At 46.0% G+C, this 24,511-nt stretch overlaps 1 protein-coding gene and 1 long non-coding RNA gene across 4 annotated transcripts; both read left to right on the top strand.

Annotated features, from left to right (window-relative positions):
- The first annotated feature begins 471 nt into the window (after positions 1-471).
- LOC113450953 (uncharacterized) lies at positions 472-16,759 on the top strand. Of its 3 annotated transcripts, none has more exons than XM_026722295.2 (6): positions 472-614; positions 9,166-9,605; positions 10,699-10,825; positions 11,712-11,873; positions 13,691-13,801; positions 14,626-16,755. In XM_026722295.2, the coding sequence occupies exons 2-6, from the start codon at positions 9,321-9,323 to the stop codon at positions 15,783-15,785; spliced, it is 1,845 nt and encodes a 614-aa protein (XP_026578080.2). In that variant the 5' UTR covers positions 472-614; positions 9,166-9,320; the 3' UTR covers positions 15,786-16,755. The 3 variants fall into 3 exon arrangements, with proteins under 3 accessions (XP_026578080.2, XP_087784227.1, XP_087784226.1); XM_087928101.1 differs by lacking the exon at positions 472-614 and adding an exon at positions 3,753-3,914 and having other exon boundaries at positions 14,626-16,759; XM_087928100.1 differs by lacking the exon at positions 472-614 and adding an exon at positions 5,732-5,814 and having other exon boundaries at positions 14,626-16,759.
- A 7-nt stretch (positions 16,760-16,766) lies between these two features.
- On the top strand, positions 16,767-22,674 carry LOC148126607 (uncharacterized). Its single transcript, XR_015742500.1, has 2 exons — positions 16,767-17,674; positions 22,518-22,674. It is a non-coding gene; the product is annotated as an uncharacterized LOC148126607 (long non-coding RNA).
- The last annotated feature ends 1,837 nt before the right edge of the window (positions 22,675-24,511 follow it).

Raw genomic sequence — 24,511 nt, 5'->3', positions numbered from 1 at the left:
GGAGTTGAAGTCCACAAGTCTTAAATTTGCCAAGTTTGAAGAAGACCCTTCCCTTATATACACACACCCACTTTCAACGCCATAGATCAAGGGTCTTCCAACTTGGCAAGTTTAAGACTTCAACTCCCAGAATTCCTGAGCTGACATGACTGGAGGAGGAATTCTGGGAGTTGAAGTCCACAAGTCTTAAAGCTGTGGAGTTTGAAGGCCCCTGCCATAGATCCACCGCAGAGAAGATCCTCTACCCCACGGATCTCCAACCTTGGCATCGTTAAGACTCATGGACTTCAACTCCCAGAATTCCACGAGTCTTTACTGCCAAGGTTGGAGATTCCCGCTCTACCCCTCCACTTTGCCAAAAAAAAAAAAAGAAGAGCCGGAAGTTACCCGGAGCTATTGGCATTCCTCTCCCCCACCGGGTGACATTTCCTGCTTCTCTAGGAGTTGGCACGTCTATCTCTTTAACCCCTCGAGCGCCGGGCTGGGGAAAGAAGGGATCGAAGGCTCGCCTTCTTTCTCGCCGCTTTCCGTCGCTCCCGCTTCGGTCCGGACGGCAGGGATCCCCTCCGAAGATCCCTTCGGTTAGGGAAAGGGGCTGCAAAAGGAGAAAAGAGGTAAAAGCAGGGGGTGGGGGAAAGAAGAAAGCCCGAGCTTGGGGGGGTGGGATGGAAAGAGCCCAGATGTTGCGAATGGGCCAGTGGTTCTAATGGTGGGATTCCGCCACCCCCAACCCTCTTCTAAGATCGCTTGCGGGGATCTCCAAATCCGAGGAAGCGATTGCAGGAAAGGATCCCCCTGCAAGGGGTTCTCCCACTTTCCCCCTTCACTCCTCTGGATGCCACAAGGTGCCCGCCGGCTCCTCATTGAAGATTGCACGCGTGGATTGCAGTGTTCTCAAGCTCCAAGGCTTCCCTCTTCCATCACGGCCAGGGCTACTGGTGGATTAGACTAAGAGATGCAGGCAGTCCTCGATTTATATCCAGAATGGGGATCAGATTGCCAAGCGGGGTGGCTGTGGTGGTGAGTTGCGCCCGATTTTATGACACACACACCCCGCCCCCCGTTTTGTTTTGTTTTTGCTGCGGTTGTTAATGGAATATCTTTATTGTCATTGCATGCCACGAATACAATGAAATTTGAAAGCTACTCCAGCACAGTGCCCCAAACACCACATCACAATCACACTACAGAGTATTTAAAAATTAAAATAATAATAATAACAACAACAATAGCAACAGCAGCAGCAGCAACAACAATAATAATAATAGGATTAAATCACATATGCATTGTTTGATTCAAGACAATTATTGCCTTGGAAAAGAAACTGTTTCTCAATCTACTAGTCCTCATTTTAAGACACCTATAACGCCTCCCTGATGTTAACAGTTCAAAATAGGAATGTCCAGGATGAGAACGGTCTGTGGAGATTTTTAGTGCTCTAGAGAGGAGTCTGGTCTTCGCAATCTCTTCCAAAGAAGAAAGAGAGCAACCGATGATTTTTATTTATTTATTTTTGTGCTGTGTTTATAACTCTCTGGAGCATCTTCTTCTCCACAACAGAGCATCCAGCATACAACACCGTTACACAGTATGCCAAAATGCTCTCGATGGTAGAATGATAAAAAGTAACCAGCAACCCAAACCATACAAATGAATCACTCCTGATAAGCGAATCACTCCTGTTATTAAAGTGAATCGTGCAGTCGTAAAGCAAATCCTGCACCCTCCGTTGACTTATCTCTGCAACATAACACCACAACTATTTAGTACAATAGACTTGCAGGGCCAGGAGAACGTGCAGTTTGTCTACACTGGTGCAATAATATAATGTAATAGCAATAGCACTTAGACTTATACAACGCTTTACAGCCCAGAAGGCTGAGTCAACCTTGAGCCTGGTGGGATTTGAACTGCCAAATTGTAGGCAGCTGGCTGCAGAAGTAGCTTGCAGTACTGCACTCTAACCACTGCACCACAGAGGCTGCTATATGTAATGTTAAGCACATATGTGTATACTACCTCGATACCCGTGCTTCGCTATGAAACTGTGATCAGGCTTAGTTTTGGGGGAGGAAAATAAGGGTGGGGGGGGAATTCTGCGTCTGCCTACCAGCATCCATTGGTATTCATCTGGCTAGCGTCCTGTCAGTGTGTGAGAGAGATGAGGGCTGTTTGGAAACTGAAACAGTATTTGCTGTGTGAGCAAGAAGGAGACAGCAAGGAGCCTGGTCATGGCTTAGCTCAACTGTTCTGTACTAAAGCTGGTTGCTAATGTGAAATTAAAACAGAAACTGAAACTCCTCTGCTTGTGTTTTGCACTTGGAACAGATTTCTTTTCAGGTGGGGGACTGGGAGTAGAACTCCTTAGCATCAGAGCGTGTTAATAATCATATAGGAAATACTAATGCTCTGCTGGTCATTTGGAAAATGAGCACCTAGAAGCCAAGAGGAACAAAAGTGCCAAATTTCAAGTCTGTAGGCTTTACGGTTCTGGAGATTTTGTGATGATGCGTGAGTGGTATTTCACTTTTATATACAGTATATAGATAGAAGATAGATAGGATCGTGTGTTTCTTAGTATGAGCCACTGGCATAGGATATTCTTTCATTCACTTACGAGTCATTGAGATATATTCTGTATTTTTGGTGGGCTGCACTAAGGGAGGCTTATCCAACCTCATGGTACACACGTTGTGCATTAACAATAAAAGGTTTGAACTGAATTGTCGGAAGCTGGCAGCGAAGGGACCTCAGGATATTGCAAAATGGTCATAAACACATAAACCTTTGCCAAGCGCCCAGTTTTGATCACGTCGCCGTAAGAATGCTGCGACGGTCATAAGTGGGAGGAGTGGCCGTATGTCCGTGCCGTTGCGATTCCAAACGGTCAGAAAAGAAATGGTTGTAAGACAAGGACTACATGCATTGAGAGATTCAGTTGGATTTGCAGGTCTAAGAGACGGGGTCTTTTGGGGGGGAGGCGGAGTGGTGGTCCAAAGGTTTTGGAGCTCAATCTCCTGGGATGAATATTGGGATCCATGTTGACAGATAGTCCTCCACTTACGACCACAATTGAGCCCAAAATTTATGTGGCTATGTGAAATACTGTGTCATGTCCCTGTTGGAGACTGGCTTTGAGGGAGAAGAGGAACAGCCGACAGAATAATTTCCACTTAAATTTTTTGGAGAATGTCAAAAGCTACCTACTCATTAATGCCTTTTTGGTGACTTTAATAAATGTAATTCTTTCTTTTTTTTTCATTTGTTAGTTTTATTTATTTATTATTTGTTTGTCAAACTTGTACAAAATAACAAGTATAGGTATGAGTATAAACATGAACAAAGGAAGTAAATACAGATAAATTCTCTACAGCAGGGGTCCCCAACCACCGGTCCCCGGACCGCTACCGGTCCGTGGATCATTTTTTACCAGGCTGCAAAGCTTGGGCACCGCCATTTTGTTTCGACGGCGCTTCCGGGTTTTCAGTTGCTTCTGGGTTTTCAGTTGGAAAGCGACGTTTGGGTGCTGGCGCCTTAGTTTCGTCGAAGGGGGGGGGCTTCGAACGAAGAGCCATCCTGATGGCAGTGGAGTCTCGCGTTACTCAGGTACCGGTCCGTAGAAGAATAAATAATCGTGAAACCGGTCCCTGGTTCAAAAAAGGTGGGGGCCACTGCTCTACAGTACTGTGAATTCTACCTTTTTATCTATGTTTTTATTGTTTTACTGCCTATAGAAAAGGTTCTCTGAACATCAACTGAAAAACCATCATGGATTTGCCCTCCTAAAAGGTTTTTGGTCAACTTTAATATCGCTAAACCTTAAAGGGGACGGACTTAATTTTGGATGTTAGATGGTTTTTGAAATAAGTCAAGATTCCACTCAGAAGGATTTATCCAGGCAATATTTAGATGTAGTATGTGAGTTTTTCTTTGCTGTCACATTAACACTTTTATTTTGGAAATAAATTAAATAAATCACTAGCTGTTAAGGAAAAATAGGTTTAAAAAGAATGAATTGAGCAAATAAAAACAATCATATATCTTCCCAATGGTTCATTGTTTTTATAATTGCAGAAAAGCCATGTCAAAACTTAGCTTCGCTCTCATCTTTTTTTATTTCCTTTGCTTGTGTGTACACACATATACAATACATGTGTTTTCAAGTCAAAAGATCAACTTACCATTCAGCTGGGTTGATTATGGGGCAACACAGGTTTTGTGTCGTGATCCAAACAGAAACAACTCTTTAGGGACGTAGGTGTGTGTAACTGAAACACACAAAAAGCAGCGTTGATGCTAGCAGATCATGAGAAAAAGGAGGTGAAAGGTTTTTAAACCTTGCCACGGTCTTGACGATAAATGACATTACAATACAGCTAATCCTCGATTTACAATCACGATTGGGATTGGGATTTTTTTCACTAAGTGATGCAGTTGTGAGTTGTGCCAGATTTTACCATTTTTTTTTGCCCTGGTTGTTAAGTGATTCTGGCTTCCTTGACTTTGTTTGTGGGCAGATGACTGGGAAGGTTGCAAATAACAATCACTTGACCCCACAGAGAAATGTCACCCCCAAAGTAATTAATCCATGCTGTGCCGCCCAGATGGCCTGTGGGAACACAAGGCTTGCTTCGCTTGCATTGCGAATAACACGAGGTAGTGAGGGGAAGGGGGAATAGGGCGGAGGGGGTGACCTTGCCCCACTCACCCCAGGCGCCTCGCCTGGCCACCGGGCTGCTTCTTTCTGCTTCTTTCTTCTTCTGCTTTTGGCTGCACGCAAGGAAAGCAGCAAAAGTCTTTCTTTCTCTCCTCCAAACTCCACCAGGAATGAGTCTTTGGGACCCTGCAAGGCATCCTGCTCCAAGAGGCTGCACCGGCGCGACAAGTCTCACAAAGACTCATTTGTGGCGGAGTTTGGGGGAGAGAAAGAAAGACTTCTGCTGCTTCTGCTGTTTTCCTTGCATGAAGCCAAAAGTCTCTTTCTTTCTCTCTCTCTCTCTCCCCCCGAGAATGGAGCTGGAGACGGTATCCTGCGATCCCAAATAAAGAATGATCGATCGGTAAGAAAAACGGGGTGGAGAATTTTCCTGCAGACTTTTTGGGGGATTTTCCCAGGGTCTCTGGCTCGCGGGATTTAAAATGATGAGTTTGGTGGTCCTGAGGTCCAAAAGCTTGGCGACCCCTGGCCTAGTCCAACTCTCTGCTTCAGCAGGAGATCCTACACCATTTCAGACAAGTGACTGTCAATCTTCTTAAAGAGATTGAGATGAAGCACCCACAACTTCTGAAGGCAAGCCGTCCCTCACCATGACGAAGTTTCTCCTCAGTCCCAGGATTTTAGAAGAAACCGCAGCGGCTAGTCTCGGGTGTAGTTTGGAGCTGTTTGTCATAAACTGCATTTATGTGCAAAGTTTTATCTCGACTGTTCCGCTTGAGAGCCAAAGCTGTCTGCTTTTAACCAACTTGGCCACCTTCCAGAGGTGCTGCATGGACTACAGCTCCCATTGCTCATCTGGGCCTACCCGCTGGGGATGATGGGACTGGCCATCCAGCTTCAATTTGAGAGCCTCTGGTTCAGGAAAGACTTCTCTGAGGTTTTTTCCCTGGGATGCTGCTTTACCTGGGGGAAAATTCTCTCCAAGGGTTAAATTGACCGAGATGTCTATTCCTAGGGTGTCTTCTAGGAAAGAAAGGTTGAAAAAAATGGGTTTAGGTCACTTCCTGCTTTTAACACTGTTTCCCCCTCACTCCCCCTTTTTCCCAAAGGAAAAATTTTTTTTTTCACTCTGGGGGTCAATGGCTGGGCAGGATCTGGTGAGTTTCTTAAGTTTGAGGAGCGGGCAAAAAAAGAGACTCAAAAATGCAAAAATGGCTATGAAAGTCGAGGGAACAGGACAGGATTAAGGCTTAAATGGATGGATGGATGGATGGCCCTGCTAATTTGAGCTATAAGGAATCAGATGGGGATGCAATAAGGCAGCTGCTGACTGCACAGAGAGCCCCTCTCTATTTATTTTATTTATTTGATTTGTCAATCGCTTACAAGATAGTAGGTATAAGTACTGTATAAACTTGAGTAAGAATACAGGAAATAGGTACGAAAAAATGGGGACAATAGAACAAGGACGGCAGGCATGATTGTGCACTTATGCACACCCCTTACAGGCCTCTTAGAAATGGGGTGAGATCAATAGTGGATAGTTTAAGGCAGTGGCCCCCAACCTTTTTTGTGCCAGGGCCTGGTACCGGCATCACAAAATGATCCGCGGCCCGGTACCGGCATCAGCACGCATGACAAGGCAAGGCGAGCCGAGTGACCGGCCAGCCAGCCGTTCCCCGCTTCTCCCCGCCACCTTCAACTCCTCCTTTGTACCTTTGTCGATGGGCTTCGCTTCGGGACGGCTTCTGGATGGTCGCTCGGCTCGCCTTGCCTTGAGTGCTGAAAGAATCCTCGTGCCTTAGTTTCGTCGAAGCCGCCCCCACTCTTCGATGAAACTAAGGCGCGAGGATTCTTTCAGCACCTAAACGCCGCTTTCCAACCGGAAAAGCTCACCCAGAAGCACTTTCTCATCGAAACAAGATGGCGGCGCCTAGCAAACCGGCGGCCCGATAGAAAATGTTCCACGGACCGGTACCGGTCCAGGGCCCGGTGGTTGGGGACCCCTGGTTTAAGGTTAAAGGAGTGGGGGTTTGAGGATGTAACAACAGAGTCAGGTAGTGCATTCCAGGCACTGACCACTCTGTTGCTGAAGTCGTACTTTCTGCAATCAAGTTTGGAGTGGTTAACATTGAGTTTGTTATCTGTTGTGTGTCCTTGTATTGTTGCAATTGAAGCTGAAGTAGTCATTGACTGGTAGGACGTGGTAGCAGATAATTTTGTGTACTACGCTTAAGTCCAACCGTAGTCGGGGTAGTTCTAGGTTGTCCAAGCCCAAAATTTCAAGTCTGGTGATGTAGGGTATTCTGTTGCGAGCAGAGGAGTGTAGTACTCTTCGTGTGAAATACTTCTGAACTCATTCAATTGTATTAATGTCCGATATACAATGCAGATTCCAGACAGATGAGCTGTATTCGAGTATTGGTCTAGCAAAGGTTTTGTATGCCCCAGTTAGCAATTCGATATTTCCAGAGGAGAAGCTCTGTAAGATTAGATTTACAATTCTTAATGCCTTTTTGGCAATGCTGTTACAGTGAACTCTGGCGCTTCGGTCGTTTGATTATGAGTACTCCGAGGTCCTTGACAGAGTGAGGGTGATCAGTGAGGTCATATCCACCTAGCTCAGTGGTGGCTAACCTTTTTCGGCTCCCGTGCTGAAAATTGTGTAGGTCTTCTTGCAGGCCAGCACTCAGAAGGCCATGTGTGCTGGGCCCCACGGGCATGCGCGCCAGATACCCGACAATCAGCTGTCGGGCGGCTGCAAGCATGCGCAGTGGGGCTCTTCTGGGAGACCTCTCACATGCCGCAGAAGTGGCTCTGCATGTCACTTCCGGCATGCATGCCATAGGTTCCCCGTCACGGGCATAGCTTATATGTAGTGTACTGATTCTTTTCTCTCTCACACACACACGCATACAACCCGACACAAATGCAAGTCTTTGCAAAGAGAATCTCTCAAGTTTTTGTTTTTTGGTATCGGTGCCTTTTCTTCATCGATTGCAATTGATTTATTTATTCGGTGCAGTCTGTTAAGGAGCCTACTCTAGTCATGCAGGTAGTCCTCAACATGCGACCGGAGTTGAGCCCCAAAATTGATGTTCGTTAAGCGGGATGGCGGTTAAGTGAGCTTTGCCCCCATTTTAGGATCTTTCTTGCCAGAAATCACTTCAGTGGTTTAAAGGGAATCTGGCTCTCCCACCCGTTCACTTTGCTTGGCAGAAGGACGCAAAAGGGGATCGCGGACCCCGCCACCGTCGTAAATATAAACCAATTGCCAAGCATCCCAATGTTGATTACGTGCTGCACCGGTCGTAAATATGGAAAATGGCCCTAAGTCACTTTTTTTTCAGTGCTGTTGTGACTTTGAGCAATCACTAAACAAACGGTTGTAAGTCGTGGAGTACCGTATAGTGTATACACAGTATCCTCAATTTGTGAGCCTGCAAGGGATTGGTAGAGACCTGAACAACGGATCTCCCAATTGGTGTTTTTATTCTGATGGACTAAGAAAAGGGGTGTCAGACTGGATTCCTTCGACGGCCGGATCAGCATTGTAGTTCTTCTTCATGGACCGGCCAAGAGTGTGTGTGGGGGAACAGATGCCTCCTGTAGCACTCTGCTGGCCAAAATGGAGCAGCCCCCCCCCCCGGCACTCCATAATTGGCCTGGACGGCCTCCTTTGCTGGCCAGAATGGAGTGTGTGGGTGGTGCCCCTCCCCAATGCCTCATTTTTGCTAGCTGTGGCACCATGGAACAATCCTTTGCTATTTCCAGGCCGGGCCCCGCAGGCCAGTTTTAAGTACCCTGCCAGCCGCAGGCAGCCTGCGGCAGTGGTGGTATGCTACCGGTTCGAGCCGGTTTGGCCGAACCGGTAGTAAACAAAACCTCCGAGGATCAGGGGAGAGGAAGAAAAAAATCCTGAGAGGAAAAAGGAGAGAAAAGCGCAGGATCGGCCCTCACACCTGTTCCTGCGCTTTTCTCTGTTTTATTCTCTCAGTTGATTGGCGCTGTAGGCCTCAGCTGGTTGTAGGGAAAGCTGTGCGTGCACGTTAGGTGCACGCACATTAGGTACACGCACGATCACCAAACTGGTGGTGGAACAGGTAGGATCCCACTGCTGGCATTGAGTTTGACACCCCTGGACTCGAAAGAAGAGATAGGGAGAACATCTATTCATTCGCTCCCTTGCCTGCATTTTAATTCTTAGTCATTTAAGGCAGTGACTTCAGTGACTAGGAATTAAACCTTTTGGGTAAAGTTACGCCAATTATCATTCTTGCGAGTAATCAGCTAAAGCCAAATACAAAATCAACTTTCTGAATTTTGATCACGTGGCTGTGGGGATGCTATAACGGTCATCCGTGTTAAAAATGGTCACGACTCTCTTCTTTCAGGGCCGCTGCAACTTTGAACGGTCGTTAAGTGAACTGTTCTATGTCGAGAACCAACTGTCCAAGATTAGCTTTTCTGTGTTAAGCTATTATGGTTTTTTTTCTTCTCTCTTTCAGGCAAGGAAAGAGCTCCTGGTTAGCTGGAAACCAACCAGCCTTGCTTCTTTGGTGACCGTGTCCTCCAGCTGGTGTTACCAAGCAATAATCCGTGTCAAGACCTTGAGCCTTTAGGCTTCTCACCTCTCCAAATTCCAACTGTGTTGGTCCTGAAGATGAGGACCAAGCAAGGAGACCCTTTGCCTGCGAGCCCAGGGTTGAGGGACAGGCTGAAGAAGGAAGAGAACATGTGTGAACTGGATGTGGTAGGCCCCCAAATGGCTCCCCGGGTCTCTCTCGCATCCCAGGCTGGGAAGAGCAGGGAAAGCGAGGGAGTGGCCATCTTGAATGAGGAGAATGCCACCCACTTGGACTTATCCCAGGATCAGGTGCAAATCCAGGGATGGCAAAGGCAGAAGCTGCTAGAAGGTCTCTTCCTGGGGGAAGCAGAAGAAGATCAGGTGAGCCTGGGACCTCCTGGCATTTTCAAGGAGGGGTCTGCTGTTACAGGGGGAAGGTGGGAGGGAGCTGGTGATTACCGAGAAGGATCCTCAGTGTGGCCGGATCTCGTAAGTCTGGGTTTAAATTGGCATTTCTAAAACAGATGAGATCAGGTGGGTCCCTGGAGTGTATGGACATCTTATGTTCCAACCCAAACCCTTTTCCAATAAGATAAATAATCAAAGGGAACAGAAACCTTTTAATGAGTCTGACGAATCCTCAGTTAAAAAGGCTGCTGCAAATTAATTAACTTGGATAAGCACAAACCTTGCCAAAACTGTACGAGACTGCCAAGAATCACAGATAAGAAATATTTCACAACACAAAAGTCCAACTTAAGATACTGTAATGTCCACGAGGCTGAGTTTCAAAGTGTCGTTGCTTCCCGCAAAGAACGTTCGCTTCACGGCTGGCTTTTATCTTCTTGAAGGAGGGGCCATTACCTTGCAGCCTTACTCCCGAGTCGCCCGTGCTGTTGCAGCTGCTCTTTCCTGCGAGCAACCCTGCGCGCACGCACACTTGGCACAGGCTCCTCGGGAACCTCCTCCTCACTGCTGCCAGCCCTCACAATCTCTGAAGGCAACAACCCACTCCCTAATGGTCCCGGCCCCTCATCTGAGTCCTCGCTCTCCTCAGCCATCCACACCTGCTGCCGGCTAACCACAACATCTTACCACAGGATAATTTGGGGAATGGATTGGGGCAAGTCCCCAAATAATAACCAGCGCACTTCACGTAACCATGACAAGGTGGAGTGCTGGGATTGCTGTCACTAAGTGAGGTCACATGCCTTCTCGCTTTATGACCACAAGAAAAATTCCAATCTCGACCGTGGTCACAAGTCGAGGACTATCTATATTTAAACCACCTTCTCCAACCTTGTGGCTTGACCTGGGCTGGCCTAGTCCTCCTATTGTTCATAGCCAACTTATACCTTGTAATGCCTCCCTATCTGGAGGAGAGCGGTTTGGGGAAAGCTGGCCTGGGTTAATGGGAGGGATGTGCTGTTCGAATCCTGTGGCTCTAAGAAATATTCTTTCTCTTCCACCTCAGGGACCGGTGACTTTTGAGGAAGTGGCCGTGCGTTTCAGCAAAGGCGAATGGGGGATGCTGGATCCAGAACAGAGGGCTCTCTATCGGGACGTCATGGTGGAAAACTACGGGACCGTGGTCTCTTTGGGTAAGAACCCGTTCCATCCTCTGGTGGGAGCGAAGCTTTCTCTTATCGTTATAAAGGATGAGGTTTCTATATGCGAAGCCAAACAGAAAGAACGAGAAAGCCACAGGGCGACCTATGATAAATATCACAGGCATATCATAAATATACGAGGGCTATCCACAAAATAGATTACGTTTTCGTCTGTAGCAAGAAGGGGCGGAGCTAGCGCGGCCATCTTGGGCCTGTGCGTCCGCCGCTCAGTCTGCATCTGGTTGTGCTAGGGGGAGGTTCGTATCGTTGCCCGTTATTTCTCAGCAAACGTTTGAAATGTGTTGCTGCAATTGAAAATCCCGCGAGTTGTGAGGTGCGATCAGAGTGATAAGGTTTCTGTTGGCAAAAAAAACATAAACCAATTGAAATTTTTCGGCAACTGTGTGAAGTGTACGGGGACAACATCATCACTGAAGGAGGAGTGCGCCAATGGTGCATTAAGTTTAAAAATGGCCGAACTATACGGCACTCGAGAAGCCCTGAATGCTTTCGCTTGGTGCAAGATCGGGGCTGTAGGGCGGATGAGGAAAAATCTCCCCCTTGAAAGCATTCCCATTCTCAATTCCCAGAATTCTGAGCCAGCGTGTGAAACGATGGCCCCTTTATGACCTGTGGACTTCAATTCCCAGAATTCCTGAGCCAGCATGGAAGATGAAGTCCACAAGCCATAAAGGGGCCACCATCCCCCAGCCCAGCGTTACAACAAAGATCTAACAATAAAAGTTATTCGCAGAAATCCAAGTGGACCTTGCATCCTGAACCTAACAGGGCTTGACAGCCATATCTATAAGGGAAAAGGATCTTGTCTTGAAGTCCTGCTTCTCCCTAACTTTTCTCATGGGCTTGATTCCAACAGGTGACACCTGGGAGAATGATGCCAAGAATAGACCAGTTAGGATGGTGCCCAGTGAAGGTCCCGGGAAAGAAGCGGAAGACAATCTGTGGAATCAGAAGGAGGGAAAGGAAGAAGAAGAAGAAGAGAACCAACCGACCGAGATGTGGCCAAAGGAATCAGCAGGTATGGAACGTAGAAAGCTTTGTTTAGGATTTATATTGTGCCGTTGATGGATGTGGGAATTATGGCATGCGGGAAGCGTCGGGTCCTGATCTCAGACTCTTAGTACTTGAGGTCGTCTCTTAAAATGAAATGCAGGGAGTCTCAGGAGAGAGTAGGGAAAAAGCAGAAAAGTCGAGATGTTAGGCTGCCTGCTATAGCCAAAAGATTTCTCATCGATTTTTGTGGGGTGGGGGAGGAGTATTACCCTGGGTAATGGAGAATTTTGCAGAACATAGCAATAGGAATAACAGGAGGGGTGCAGTGGTCTAGAGGTGGAGCTCTCGCCTCACTATCAGGAGGCTGTGAGTTTGATCCTAGGTAGCCGCAGATATTTCTCTCTCTGGGCACAGTGAGAAAATATCTGTAACTCCGCATTGGCAACAAGAAAGGCATCCGGCCAATAAACACTCAGCTCCATTCAATCTCCCTGACTCCACCCCGATGCGCAGGGCTACGGGGTCATTAAAGGACAAAATAAATAAATAAATAACAATAGCAATAACGCTACAGCCTTCTCTAAACAGTTTGCAGAGTCGGCATATTGCTCCAAACCATCTGGGTCCTCATTTTATTGATCTCGGTATTGACCTGGTAGACTTGAGTCCACCTTGAGTTGGTCAAGATCCAACTCCTGGTTGTGGGCAGAGTTAGTTTGCAGTACTGCATTCTAACCGTTGGACCGCCGGGGCTCCTAACCTAACCTGTTGGAAATAACTCAAAACCAATGAAAGAAACTTGGATCGTTGAAAACAAAGATAATTTTTTTAAAAAAATAAATAAATAGACGGCTTGCAAAGCATCGGTGACCTTTCAGAACCTCAACAAGCAGGTTCGAATCAAAAGCCACACCTTTAAATTCCAAAACATACTTTATATACAGTTTCATCTCGTCACCCAAGTTCCCTCCTTTTTGAGACTCATTCCCTCCCAAATTCAAGCTCATTGGATTTGCCCTCAGGTGTGGCAGCTAATCCCAGGATGTCTCCAAGGAAAATTGCCTCCTTTCGTTTATGTTCTCATCCGTACCGCTCCATACATCATACTTTGGCTGCCCACATGGCATCTTTCCTTAGCTTTACAGCATCCCCTCCTCAGGGCCTCTTTCTAACTTCTGAAGATACCATTTTATAGTTTCATCTTATACTACCATTTTTCCAAAGAGATTATAACAACCCTCCCTCCCAAAAAAAGCCATAATAATAATATAAAAGGCATATTATACGTAAGTTAAAAATATTAAAAAGCTTAACAATGGAGCACGTCAAAAGTATAAAAGCAAAGCCCGTAGATATAGGGAGATATATTTCATTTGATAACAGATTAACAGAATGGGAAGGGATCCTGCAGGTTATCCAGTCCAACCCTCATTTGTGAAACATTTAAGCATCTTATATACCATTTTAGTTTTGAATTTCCTTATTTCTTACAAACCTAACCTAACCTAACCTAAAACATACCATAACGTAAAACATAATAACATAACCATAACCTAACATACCACCATAATGTAACGTAACATAAACGTAAACATAAACATAAACATTCTTTTGTTGTGCTCTGGTTGAGCTTCAGGTGTTTTGTTGGTTTGCTTTAATCCTAGATGGATGGGCTTTTGTTTATTTTTTTTCTCTTTTAAACAAGAGAAACTTGTTTAATAACTTTGAAAAATTGTTTTGGGAAATGAGAACCACCCATTTATATCCTGGAAATAGCTAAAGCAATAAGGTGTTTTTTTTCCCCAACATTCCCTCTCTCTTCGTTTTCTCGGTGGCTGAAAGAGGACGAGACAGCGGCTGGAGCGGACACTGAGGCGGCTGGAGACCCCGTGTCCAAGGATCCCCCGCAGGAATCGCCAGGAAGGATCTCTTTTGTGATGGGGTCGGCTGAAAGTGAGTATCCCACAAGAAAGGGGAGACGCAACCCTCCCGGGCCCTATCAGCAGAATGGGGCAACAATATTTTTCTCAATCCCCTAACTAGAAGCATTCTGAGGAAATATAACACTCACCTTCCTCTGTTCTGTGTTTTGTTTTATGTAGCTCCGCAACAGCCACTTTGCTACATCTGGGAATACTGTTTGATTTTGCCCTTTTGTAATGCAGAATTCTTTCTTTCTTTCTTTCTTTCTTTCTTTCTTTCTTTCTTTCTTTCTTTCTTTCTTTCTTTCTTTCTTTCTTTCTTTCTCTTCCTTCCTCCTTCCTTCCTTCCTTCCTTCCTTCCTTCCTTCCTTCCTTCCTTCCTTCCTTTCTTTCTTTCTTTCTTTCTTTCTTTCTTTCTTTCTTTCTTTTGCTTTCTTTCTCCTTCTTTCTCTTTCCTTCCTTCCTTTCCTTTTTCCTTCTTTCCCTTCTTTCCTTCTTTTCTCTCTCTCTTTCGTTCTCTTACTTTCTGTCTGTTTCTCTCTTTTTCTCTTTCTGTCTCTCTCTCTCTCTCTGTTTCTTTCTTTTCGCTCTCGCTCTCGCTCTTTCTTTCTCATTCTCTTTCTGTTTTTTCTTTCTTTCTCCCCTTCTCTTTGTCTCTTTTTCTTTCTGTCTCTCTCTTTTTTCTCTGCTTTCTCATTCTGTTTCTCCTTCGGTTTCTTTTTCTCTTTCTTTCTCCCCTTCTCTTTCTCTGTCTCTTTTTCCTTCTGTCTCTGTCTCTCTCTCTCTCTTTCTCTCTCTTTTCTCTTTCTCCCTTTCTCTCTCTATCTCTCTCTTTCTCCTTCTCTATCCTACTAGGTGACCCTTGTGAAAGCGGAAGTGAATGGGAGCCATACGGGGTGCTGTCAGACGATACAGAAGACAACGAAGATGCGGTAAGCCACTTCGGGAATCTCAAAGAGCCAGGAAAGAAGGAAGAAGGCCAACCCCAAGAGTGTCTGAATAAAGACAGTTCCCAGGGAAGCGACTACGGTGCCATGCTGGCGCAACACAAGAACTACAAGGGCAAGAGAAAGAACCAGTGCAAAGTGTGTGGGAAAAGCTTCACCCGGAAAGCGAGCCTGAAAGTTCACCAGCGCATCCACACGGGCGAGAAGCCCTACAAGTGCACCGTCTGCACCAAGGGCTTCTGCGACAAAACCAGCTTCCTCCGCCACCAGAGGATCCACACCGGGGAGAAGCCATACAAGTGTCCCGAGTGCGGGAAGAGTTTCAATCGGACCACCAACCTGATCACCCACCAGAAAACCCATGTGGAAAGCCGGGAGAAGACCTTCCACTGCTCTAGCTGCAGCAAAAGCTTCTACAACAAGTACAGCCTGAAGACCCACTGGCGAAGCCACACCGGGGAGAAGCCCTACAAGTGCTCCAGTTGCAGCAAGAGCTTCTGCGACAAGTCCAACCTGGAGGCCCATTGGCGTGTGCACACCGGGGAGCGGCCGTTCGAGTGTTCGGAGTGCAGGAAGACCTTCAGCGACCGCCGGACCCTCCTCCGCCACCAGCGGATCCACACGGGGGAGAAACCCTACCGCTGCACTGAGTGTGGGAAGAGCTTCAACGACCTGGCCACGCTCCTCCGGCACCAGAAAATTCACACGGGAGAGAAGCCGTACCGTTGCACCGAGTGCGGGAAAAGCTTCAACCAGAGCTCGCACCTCATCCGACATCAGAACACGCATGACGCCAAGCGCCACAAAACCTTGGAAGCCAAACGTGGCGTGAAGGCGTCCGTTGGGACCAATATCTTCTTGGATATCGGAAGCTTTGCCCAGGGGAATTATTACCAGTACGCACACCCCGCTGAGCCGTTTCACTGGCCCCTTTCGACCTACTCGCCTTCCGCCGAGCCGGGAGAAGCAGGCATGCCGAACCTGTGGACTATCCAGGAGACCTCGGTGGGCGATCAAGCCATCCTGGTTATGAAAGAATTCACAGAGGAGAGGACCGTAGCCCTGTGAAGGCTCTGAACGGAGGAGAGAAATGAAACCTCTATTTTTCCCCCGCACCCATCCAAGGCCAGGTTCATTGATCTGAAATCACAAAGCAGGGATTTTGATTTTGAATTTTTGGAAAGAGACTGGGTTTCTTTTGAAAAGATATCAGTTCCACAAGGATGGCACGAAAGCCCCTGGATTCCTTCGCTCCACAGTTTGGCTTGTGGCAATGATTCTTTCTTTCTTTCTTTCTTTCTTTCTTTCTTTCTTTCTTTCTTTCTTTCTTTCTTTCTTCTTTCTTTCTTTCTTTCTTCTTTCTTCCTTCCTTCCTTCCTTCCTTCCTTCCTTCCTTCCTTCCTTCCTTCCTTCCTTCCTTCCTTCCTTCTTTCTTTCTTTCTTTCTTTCTTTCTTTCTTTCTTTCTTTCTTTCTTTCTTTCTTTCTTTCTTTCTTCACAGAGACTCAGTTTAGGGAGTAAGCTTGGGAAGGGGAGGAAAAAACGAAGAGCTTGAGGTAAAAATTCTCCTCAGGTAGCAGCTTCAGCTCGCGCGGTTTGGTCCCCGGGGCTCTTGTTTTCTCAGTCAACAGGGAAGCAAAGAGAAGAACTGAACTGGAAACTGTTGAAAGGAACAACAGCCAATGTCTTTGAAGGGAAGGGTGGTTTTCCTTCCCCGTTTTTCAAAATGGGATCCTTTTTAGCTGAATCAGGAGAGAACCGTTGGGTCTCTTCCACTTGCTCTGACTCCTAACAAACCCAGGTTTGAGAGGGAGGCGGCAGGAGGACTTCTCTGGTGTTGGTAAATAAAAGGACGGCCTCTTTTGCAGGGATGGGATTCAACCGGTTCAAGCGAACCGGTAGTGCCTGTGAGCATTTGGCCCCGCCCACCCTGCCCTTTCCTGTGCTTTATTTCCTGTTTTTTTTTTTTAAGCACAGCTCATTCGTGGGACAGAGTGGTTTTGCTGCGCCTCCGCTGTTTTAGTCCCAGGGGCTGCAGTAGAAGGTAAGAAATTGAGTGCCGAGGAACTGTTCTTCCGGTTTCCGGCGCACGCATGCGCCACGGAGCTGCTCTTCCGGTTTCTGGCGTTCCCCCACATGCACGCTCCCGTTTTGGCACTTGGTGCCGAAAAGGTTCGCCAACACTGCTGTAGAGCATGCGCGCAAAACGCGCTTTCACCAAATCAGTTGTTACACCGGTTGAATCGCACCGCTGCTCTTTTATCAGCTGATGAGAAACTGAAATATGCAAAAAAAGATGGCAGTTGAGGAACAGGCAGTCCAGAGAAAACTTTAAACTTTGTGGACGTGACGCAGGACCGCAGTTCCGTAAAGATTTTTTTTTTTTAAATTGTTGGGGTTTTCCTAAAGGGGGTGGGGAGGTTTCCCAACTGTGTCGGCTTTAAGATGGCTGACTTCCAACTCCCAGAATTCCCCAGTCACGCAAAGAATTTCCCCAGGCAGCCCAAGCTTTCCCAGATAATCTGGGAGTTGAAAGTCCACTCTGTCTGAAAAGTTACCAAGTTTGAAAAGCCCTAAAGCAATGCTGCCAAAATTACAAACCCATCATGGATAATAATAAGTGTGGATGCATGAATAGCCAGGAGCGTGTTAGATTTTCAGCATGCTTTTTTTTATTTATTATTATTATTATTATTATTTAAATGTCAACCCTAATGCAGCCCAGGAATTAAGCATGTTACGGCCAGTTTATTTTAGTGGGAATCAGTATGACTGACTATAGCTGCAGAAGGTTGTAACAATCAAACCGATTTAAGATTGCCATCTTATGCAGGCTTCGCAAAAGGCGGACTCTTCTTTGAATCTGAGAAAAAAGATGGATTAATGCTGCGTTCTTTTTTTTACACCCAGATATTAATTCTCTCGAAAGCTGGGGATGAGATTTCCAATGCCACACAGGTACAATTCTAGCACAAGAAAACGTCTGCAAATAGAATCTCCTTCTGTTTGCTTGTCTGAGGAAAAGCATCCCAGGGAAGGCTTGCTTTATTTATTTATTATTTTTTTTAAAATCCCTCCCCTATTATTATTATTATTTTATACTTAAAATACTCCTTCCTCCTCCTATTTCCCCTACAACAACAGCTTTGTGAGGTGGGTTGGGTTGAAAGAGAGGGACAGGCCCACGATCACTCACCCGGATTTCGTGGCTGCGATGGAACCACAACCCAAGCACTTGGATTCCCTTGAATTTTCAAGTTAATTTCAGGTTTAAAAAAAATGTTTTTTTTCTAGCCTGGAGCCTTTGCCGCTAGACCGAACTGGCTATTGTTTGGTATGTAGACAACAAAGTCACCATCTTTGGAATCCAAGAGGGCACCAGCAGGCCATTTCAAACAACTGTTTGAATGAGCCAATTTTGCAAGGTACATCTTTGCCTGTCGGTGACTTAACAACTTGAATGCAGTTCCTTTAACAAGAATAATCTGCCAAATAGCACTTAGACTTATATACCACTTTACAGTGCTTTACAGCCCTCTCTAAGCGGTTTAGAGTCAGCCTATTAGTTTATTGTCATTGTACCTCGTACAACGAAATCAAACACCATCTTCAGTGCATATCATGACTATGAAAATAAACACAAACACACATCCTTCACCCTTCACACATTGAACCGGGAACCCCCGACACCACACCAACACTGCACTGTACAGCAGAATTCAAAAGAACTACTGCCCTGAGGTAGAAGCTGTTTTTCAGTTTATTTGTCCTTGTTTTTATTTTTCTGTACCGTCTGCCAGATGGTAATAGTTCAAAAAAAAGGGTTCCCAGGATGAGATGGATCTTTGAGAATGTTTTGAGCTTTCTTAAGGCAGTAGGAGCTATAAAGCTCTTCCAAAGAGGGGAGAGGACAACCCATGATCCTCTGGGCAATGACCTTAACCCTCTAGAGCAGTGGCCCCAAACCTTTTTTGTGCCACGGCCGGGTACCGGCATCACAAAATGATCAGCGGCCCGGTACCGGCATCAGCACACATGACAAGGCAAGGCGACCCGAGCGACCGGCCAGCCAGCCGTCCCCCACTTCTCCCCGCCACCTTCAACTCCTCCTTTGTACCTTTGTCGATGGGCTTCGCTTCGGGATGGTCGCTCGGCTTGCCTTTCCTTGGGTGCTGAAAGAATCCTTGCGCCTTAGTTTCGTTTGAAGCCCCACCCCCCTTCGATGAAACTAAGGCGCAAGGATTCCTTCAGGACCCAAACACCGCTATCCAACCGGAAAAGCTCACCTGGAAGCACTTTCTTGTCAAACAAGATGGCGGCGCCCAGCAAACCAGCGGCCTGGTAGGAAATGTTCCACGGACCGGTACCGGTCAGCGGCCTGGTGGTTGGGAACCCCTGGTCTAGAGCGCTGCCCTATCTGCCACCATGCAATTGGCAAACCATACAGAGGTGCAGTAAGTTAAGATACTCTCTATGGTGCAGCGGTAGAAGGTCACCAGCAGTTTTACATTCAGTTGTTGTTTTCTGAGAAGTCTCAGGTAGTATAACCTCTGCTGGGCCCTTTTGACCAGGGCTGCAATGTGAGCACCCTATTGCTCCCAACAATCTGGGTCATTTTACCGACCTCGGGAGGGTGGAAGGCTGAGCCAACTTGATCCCTGTCTCATGGAATTGCCAAATTTGACAGTCCCTTCTGGATTGCTCAAAGCAGAATGTCATGGAATCTGGTGTAGAGATTTGAGGCTGGACCAGATTTGAAAACGAGGAATCCTTGATGTTCTCTGAGCTTGGTTGTTTTCTTGCAGACATTGGGTTGTTCAGACTAGGTAACGCCATCAGTGCTCTTTAAGATTCTTTATAAGTTTTGAATTATATATACAGAGGGGTGTTTTTAAACATGGACCTTCCATGTGGGTGGAGCTGCCATTTGGAGGGGCCCCCTGTTGCGTGGCGGAGGTCCCGACTTTAAAAGCAAAGGGTGTTTGCAAAACAATCCCATTATATAGGTAGTTCTCAAGTTAGAACTGTATGGGAGTAAGTCATAAAATAGGTCAGCCACATGACCAAGAAATTCACCTTTGTTTAGTAAAAGGGGTTTTGTCATGCCCTTGTTATAGTCAGACTCTGGGGGAGAGGAGGAACAGCCAACAGGGAGTGGAGGTGTGGCTCCAGAGGTTGTGGAGGAGGCTGGGGAAGGGCAGAGGCCGGCTGGGCAGCCAGAGGAAGAACCAGGCCCATCCCCTCTTCATCCTAGGACACGCAGGGAGGAACGGAGAAGGAAACAACTTGGCTTACGAGAGAGGAAGCGGCCATGATCCCCTCATTGGTTGCAGCCTTGGAGAATAGTATATAAGAGAGACGATTACAACACAGCGTTGCCAGAAGCAAAGTGTGTTTTATTTGGGGCTAAACGATCTTGGTTGGTGTCCTTCCAGTGCCTTGTTACCTCCTTGAAGTTGGTAATTACTTGTCCTAGTCCGTTGTGGAATTTCCATCATTGTAGTTTGTTTGGAGGTTTTTTATTTCACCTCTATCTGCTCATTAAGTTCAGACTGTATTGCTTTCTTTGGAAGACTACTTTTGAGTAAGTTTTATCTCCAACCGAGAATTATTGAACAGTGGGGTCAAGTTGGAGGCATTAAAGGACATTTATTTATGTTTTGGATTTTGTTACGTTTGTGTTGATCATCACAGGTTTTGCCAGGACAAAGAATCTGCTTAGTGCTTTTGGGGGGAAGCCTAGGTCAGAACAATAAGTGCAGGATTGCGGGTCTCATAGGACTCCTGAGCACAAATAGGGGCCGTGTGAGAATGTTACACAACAGAGATTCAGTGGGAGTTATCGTAGGCATTTGAATATTGAGAGATTTGAGGGTTACGTCTTATTCAATTCAGGCTTCCTGTAAATTAGAAAAAGGAGAGCCAGTTTGGTGAAGTGGTCAAAGGCATCAGATTAGAAACTTGGCAGGCTCTCGGTTCCAGTTGGGTGGCCCTGGGCCAGTCCTTCCCTCTCAGCCCTAGAAAGGAGGCAATGGCAAACGTTTTCTGAAAATATTGTCGTCGTTGTCCCTGGGAGTCACCCTTATTCAAATCAAAAGTCTCTAGCCACATCTCAGAAAAAGTAAATTGGTTTATCAGAAATTGACATGTTGGCGCATGGCTGGGTGCAGCTGATACTAAATCACGTTATACATTTTCCCCTTGACCCTGGTCTTTCCCCCACCCCCTGAATTTGACTTCTCCAATGGGACACATCCGTCTCCAAGCGTCATCCATCATGTTCTCCAATAACCTTCTTATGCTCCAACAACTTTGGGCTGCCGAGGTGATTATCTAGGCATTTCAAGGATGCCTTGTTTTCCTCACTCCCTTTTTCTGGTAGCTAAAAAGGCCAAAGGAGTATCTTTTTAGTTGAAATCAAGATTGACTCCAAAGTGCACATGCACAAACACACACACACACACACACACACACACAAGCCGTAAATATTTTAAAATATTTCTTAACCATATTTCATCCGATGAAATCATTGGGGTAAAAACGCACAGGCCAGTTAATTTTTGTTTTTGTTTTAAATCACATTTCTAAAACCATTTTGGCTTGTGGCAAGCCCCTTCTTATAATGGCTGACGTTTATTGGTTAACGATGGAAATGAGCTGCTTTTATAAAAGAGTTTGAAATAGAGAATGAGGGTCTCACGCATCTCTACGGTGATAAATATTAAATTTTCTCAAGGAGCCTCGGTTCTTGAAGCTACTTGGATGGTTGTGAGATTTTCTGGGAACTGTTACACAGAATGGTGCTGTAGTGTAAAGGGATCGAGAGAAGGATGGATTTAGGTCATTTACCAAAGGTACTTGAAATCGAAATCTATAAACAGGAATTTCTCAAATGGCCATCACGTTCATCCATCCTTGCCTGAGTTTTAAACACTGACATTTATTGAGTTTCTGATTCTTTTGTACGTTATGTATATTTTAAATTTAGATTGTGTTTGTTATCCATACTTAGTTTAGGTTTTCGCTATTTATATTACATTAGTCTCTCTTTTTTAATCTTTTTTTTAACCCTGAGGTCTTTCCAGCACAACAAACTTGTTAAGTTATACTGTAAAACCCAGCACTTTGATTTCCTTTGAAATGCAAGGTAATTTTCAGATTTTTTTAAAAAAGGCAACTGAAAACTTATCACTGTAATTAAACCCTTCTGAAAAACCTGCCGTGGAAGGGAGAAACGTCTCTTGGACCGAGTGAATCTATTCTGAAAATGTTGCAATACAGATAGTCCTCGACTTATGATTTGTTTAGTGAGCGATCGAAATTAAAAACGGCCCTGAAAAAAGGGACTTCTAACCATTCACACTTACGGCTGTTGAAGCATCCCCATCGTCCTGTGATCACAGTTGGGCAACTGATTCGTATTTATGACAGTTGCAGTGTCCCGAAAGTCATATGATCAACTTTGGATACCTTTTGCTAAGCAAAGTCGATGGGGAAGCCAGATCCACTTAACAACGGTGACCCAAAAAAAAATATAATCCCATAAAACGGAGCAAAACTCATTTAACAACTGCCTTGTTTAGCAACAGAAATGTTGGCCTGGATTGTGGTTGTAAGTCAAGGACTACCAGAACTTTAGAAGAAAATGGGATTTGCAAATGGAAGACTCCTTGAAACAGTGACGTGGCACAACGTGTGAATGCAAACAGGATTGCTCCTGAGCAAACAGCCCCATTTTCCCAAACTTACGAGATTCCCCCACCCTCCTCTTAACTTGTTCCTTGATCTTGCCCTTTTGTAGGAATTGTGTCAAATTTGTGCTTTTGGAAAGTAGCTGGTTCCTGTAGCGGATTGCCTTTTTCATATGCATGGGCGGCTTTAAAAGGATTGTACTACGGTAATCATCTTTTAGTGTAATGGGAAGATGCTTTGCAAATAAAAGAGCGATGAAATGGTCATTTCTGTCCAAGGGTTTTAACATTTCTGTGTTCTACTAGACACGCACACACAGACACAGACACAGACACATACACAGAGTTCAGAGGTCTTATCTAAATAGAGAAACAGAACAACCAAAAGTGGCCGGGGGGGGGGGGGGGGAACCAATGGGGATTGTAGCGATTTCTGACTTTTGCCAGCTGCCCCATTCCTTGTGCTGGGGGATTCAGAATTCCTTCCTTCCCACCTTCCCTCTCTCCCCTTTCTTTCCTTCTCTCTCTCCTTCTCTTCCTCCCTCCCTCCTTCTCATCTCCTCTCCCTCCCTCCCTCTCTCCTATTTCCCCCCTTCTCTCTTCTTCCCTCCTCCCCTCCCCTCTTCATTCCTTCTCATCTTCTCTTCCTCATTCCTTGTCATCTTCCCTTCCTCCTCTTCTCTCTTCCTCCCCTTTCTCATCTCTACTTCCCTCTTCCTCCTTCCTCTTCTCATCTCTTCCTCCCACCTTCTCATTCCTTCTCATCTTTTTTGTTCTATTTGATTTGTCAATCGCTTACATGATAATAAGTATAAACATGAGTAAGCCCCTCTTCTCTTCCTCCCCCTTCTCTTCTCTCCTGCTTCCTCTTCTCTTCCTCCTTCTCATCTTTCCTCCCTCTTCTCTTCCCTCTTCTTCATTCCTTCTCATCTTCCCTTCCTCCCCCTTCTCTTCTCCTTTCTCTTCCTCCCCCTTCTCATCTCTCTTCCTTCCTCTTCTCATCTCTTCCTCCTCTTTCTCATCCCTTCTCATCTTTATTTATTTGATTTGTTGATTGCTTATAAGATAATAAGTATAAGTATAAACATGAGTAAGTCCCCCTTCTCTCTTCTCTTCCTCCCCGTTCTCACTTCTTCCCTCCTCTTCCTCCTTCCTCTTCTCATCTCTTCCTCCCTCCCTCCTTCTCTTCCTCATTCCTTCTCATCTTCCCTCCCTCCACCCTTCTCCCGCTTCCTCTTCTTTTCTTTCTCCTCATCTCTTTTCTCCCCTTCTTCTCTCTTCTCCTCTCCTTCTCTTCCTCCTCTCCTCTCTCCTCCCTTCCTCCTGAACATCATATGCACCAAGGGTAATGGAGCACTATCAAAGGTAGGCAGTTTGGTTCAGCCTTCTGCAGCCAGCGACTGGACGTATCCTCGCAGCAAGGACACAGGAGCAAGGCGTTGCAATTCCCGAAGGACCGCTCTGCATAAGTAAACGGGAACCCAAACCCTCCGTTGTAATGACGGGGGGTTGAAGAGTTTTAAGGTTGCTGATCAGCTTTTCTGGGGTTAAGGTTGCCTGTGATGAGAGCCTTGGGCGCGTATTAAAATCCATACATGCTGTTTAAACTTTGTTTAGGTTTGCCTGAATTCCTCCTGTACCTTTAAGGTTTTAAGGGCAATAAATCCCTGTAAATAAAATAGTAAAAAACAAACAAACCAACAACTTGGAATCATCAAAGTCACAAATCAAAGGGAGGCGGGACTGGAAATGACATCATTATTTGCATTCTACCATGTGTTTTGCAGTTCCGGGCCGCTCTAGGCATCGCGGCTCAGTTGGTTTAACCCTTGGAGCCCCGTTGCGGACTGTATAAAAGTGTCTTCGGCTTAGGAAAGCGCTCGTGTGTCCTTTTCTCGTCTGTGACTCTGAGCAAGTGCAGAGTTCTCCTTTCCCTGGAGAAACCTCGGGGGATTTGAATGAGCAGGAAACTCCCAGATTGGAGACGGGAGCGCTGCTCAGAAGAAGCAGAGCGGTTCAGCTGTGCTTTCAGCCTCGCAGTATCAAGGACATACTCTGCACATGTTCAGAGATCCTGGTTGCCCTTGCTGCTTTATCCGGAGAC

The sequence above is a fragment of the Pseudonaja textilis genome, chromosome 2, assembly GCF_049901715.1.
Source record: "Pseudonaja textilis isolate UNSWEBS1 chromosome 2, rPseTex1.2, whole genome shotgun sequence".
Classification (NCBI taxonomy): domain Eukaryota; kingdom Metazoa; phylum Chordata; class Lepidosauria; order Squamata; family Elapidae; genus Pseudonaja; species Pseudonaja textilis.
The sequence above is the reverse complement of the archived record's forward strand: the minus strand, read 5'-3'. Positions and strand labels throughout refer to the sequence as shown.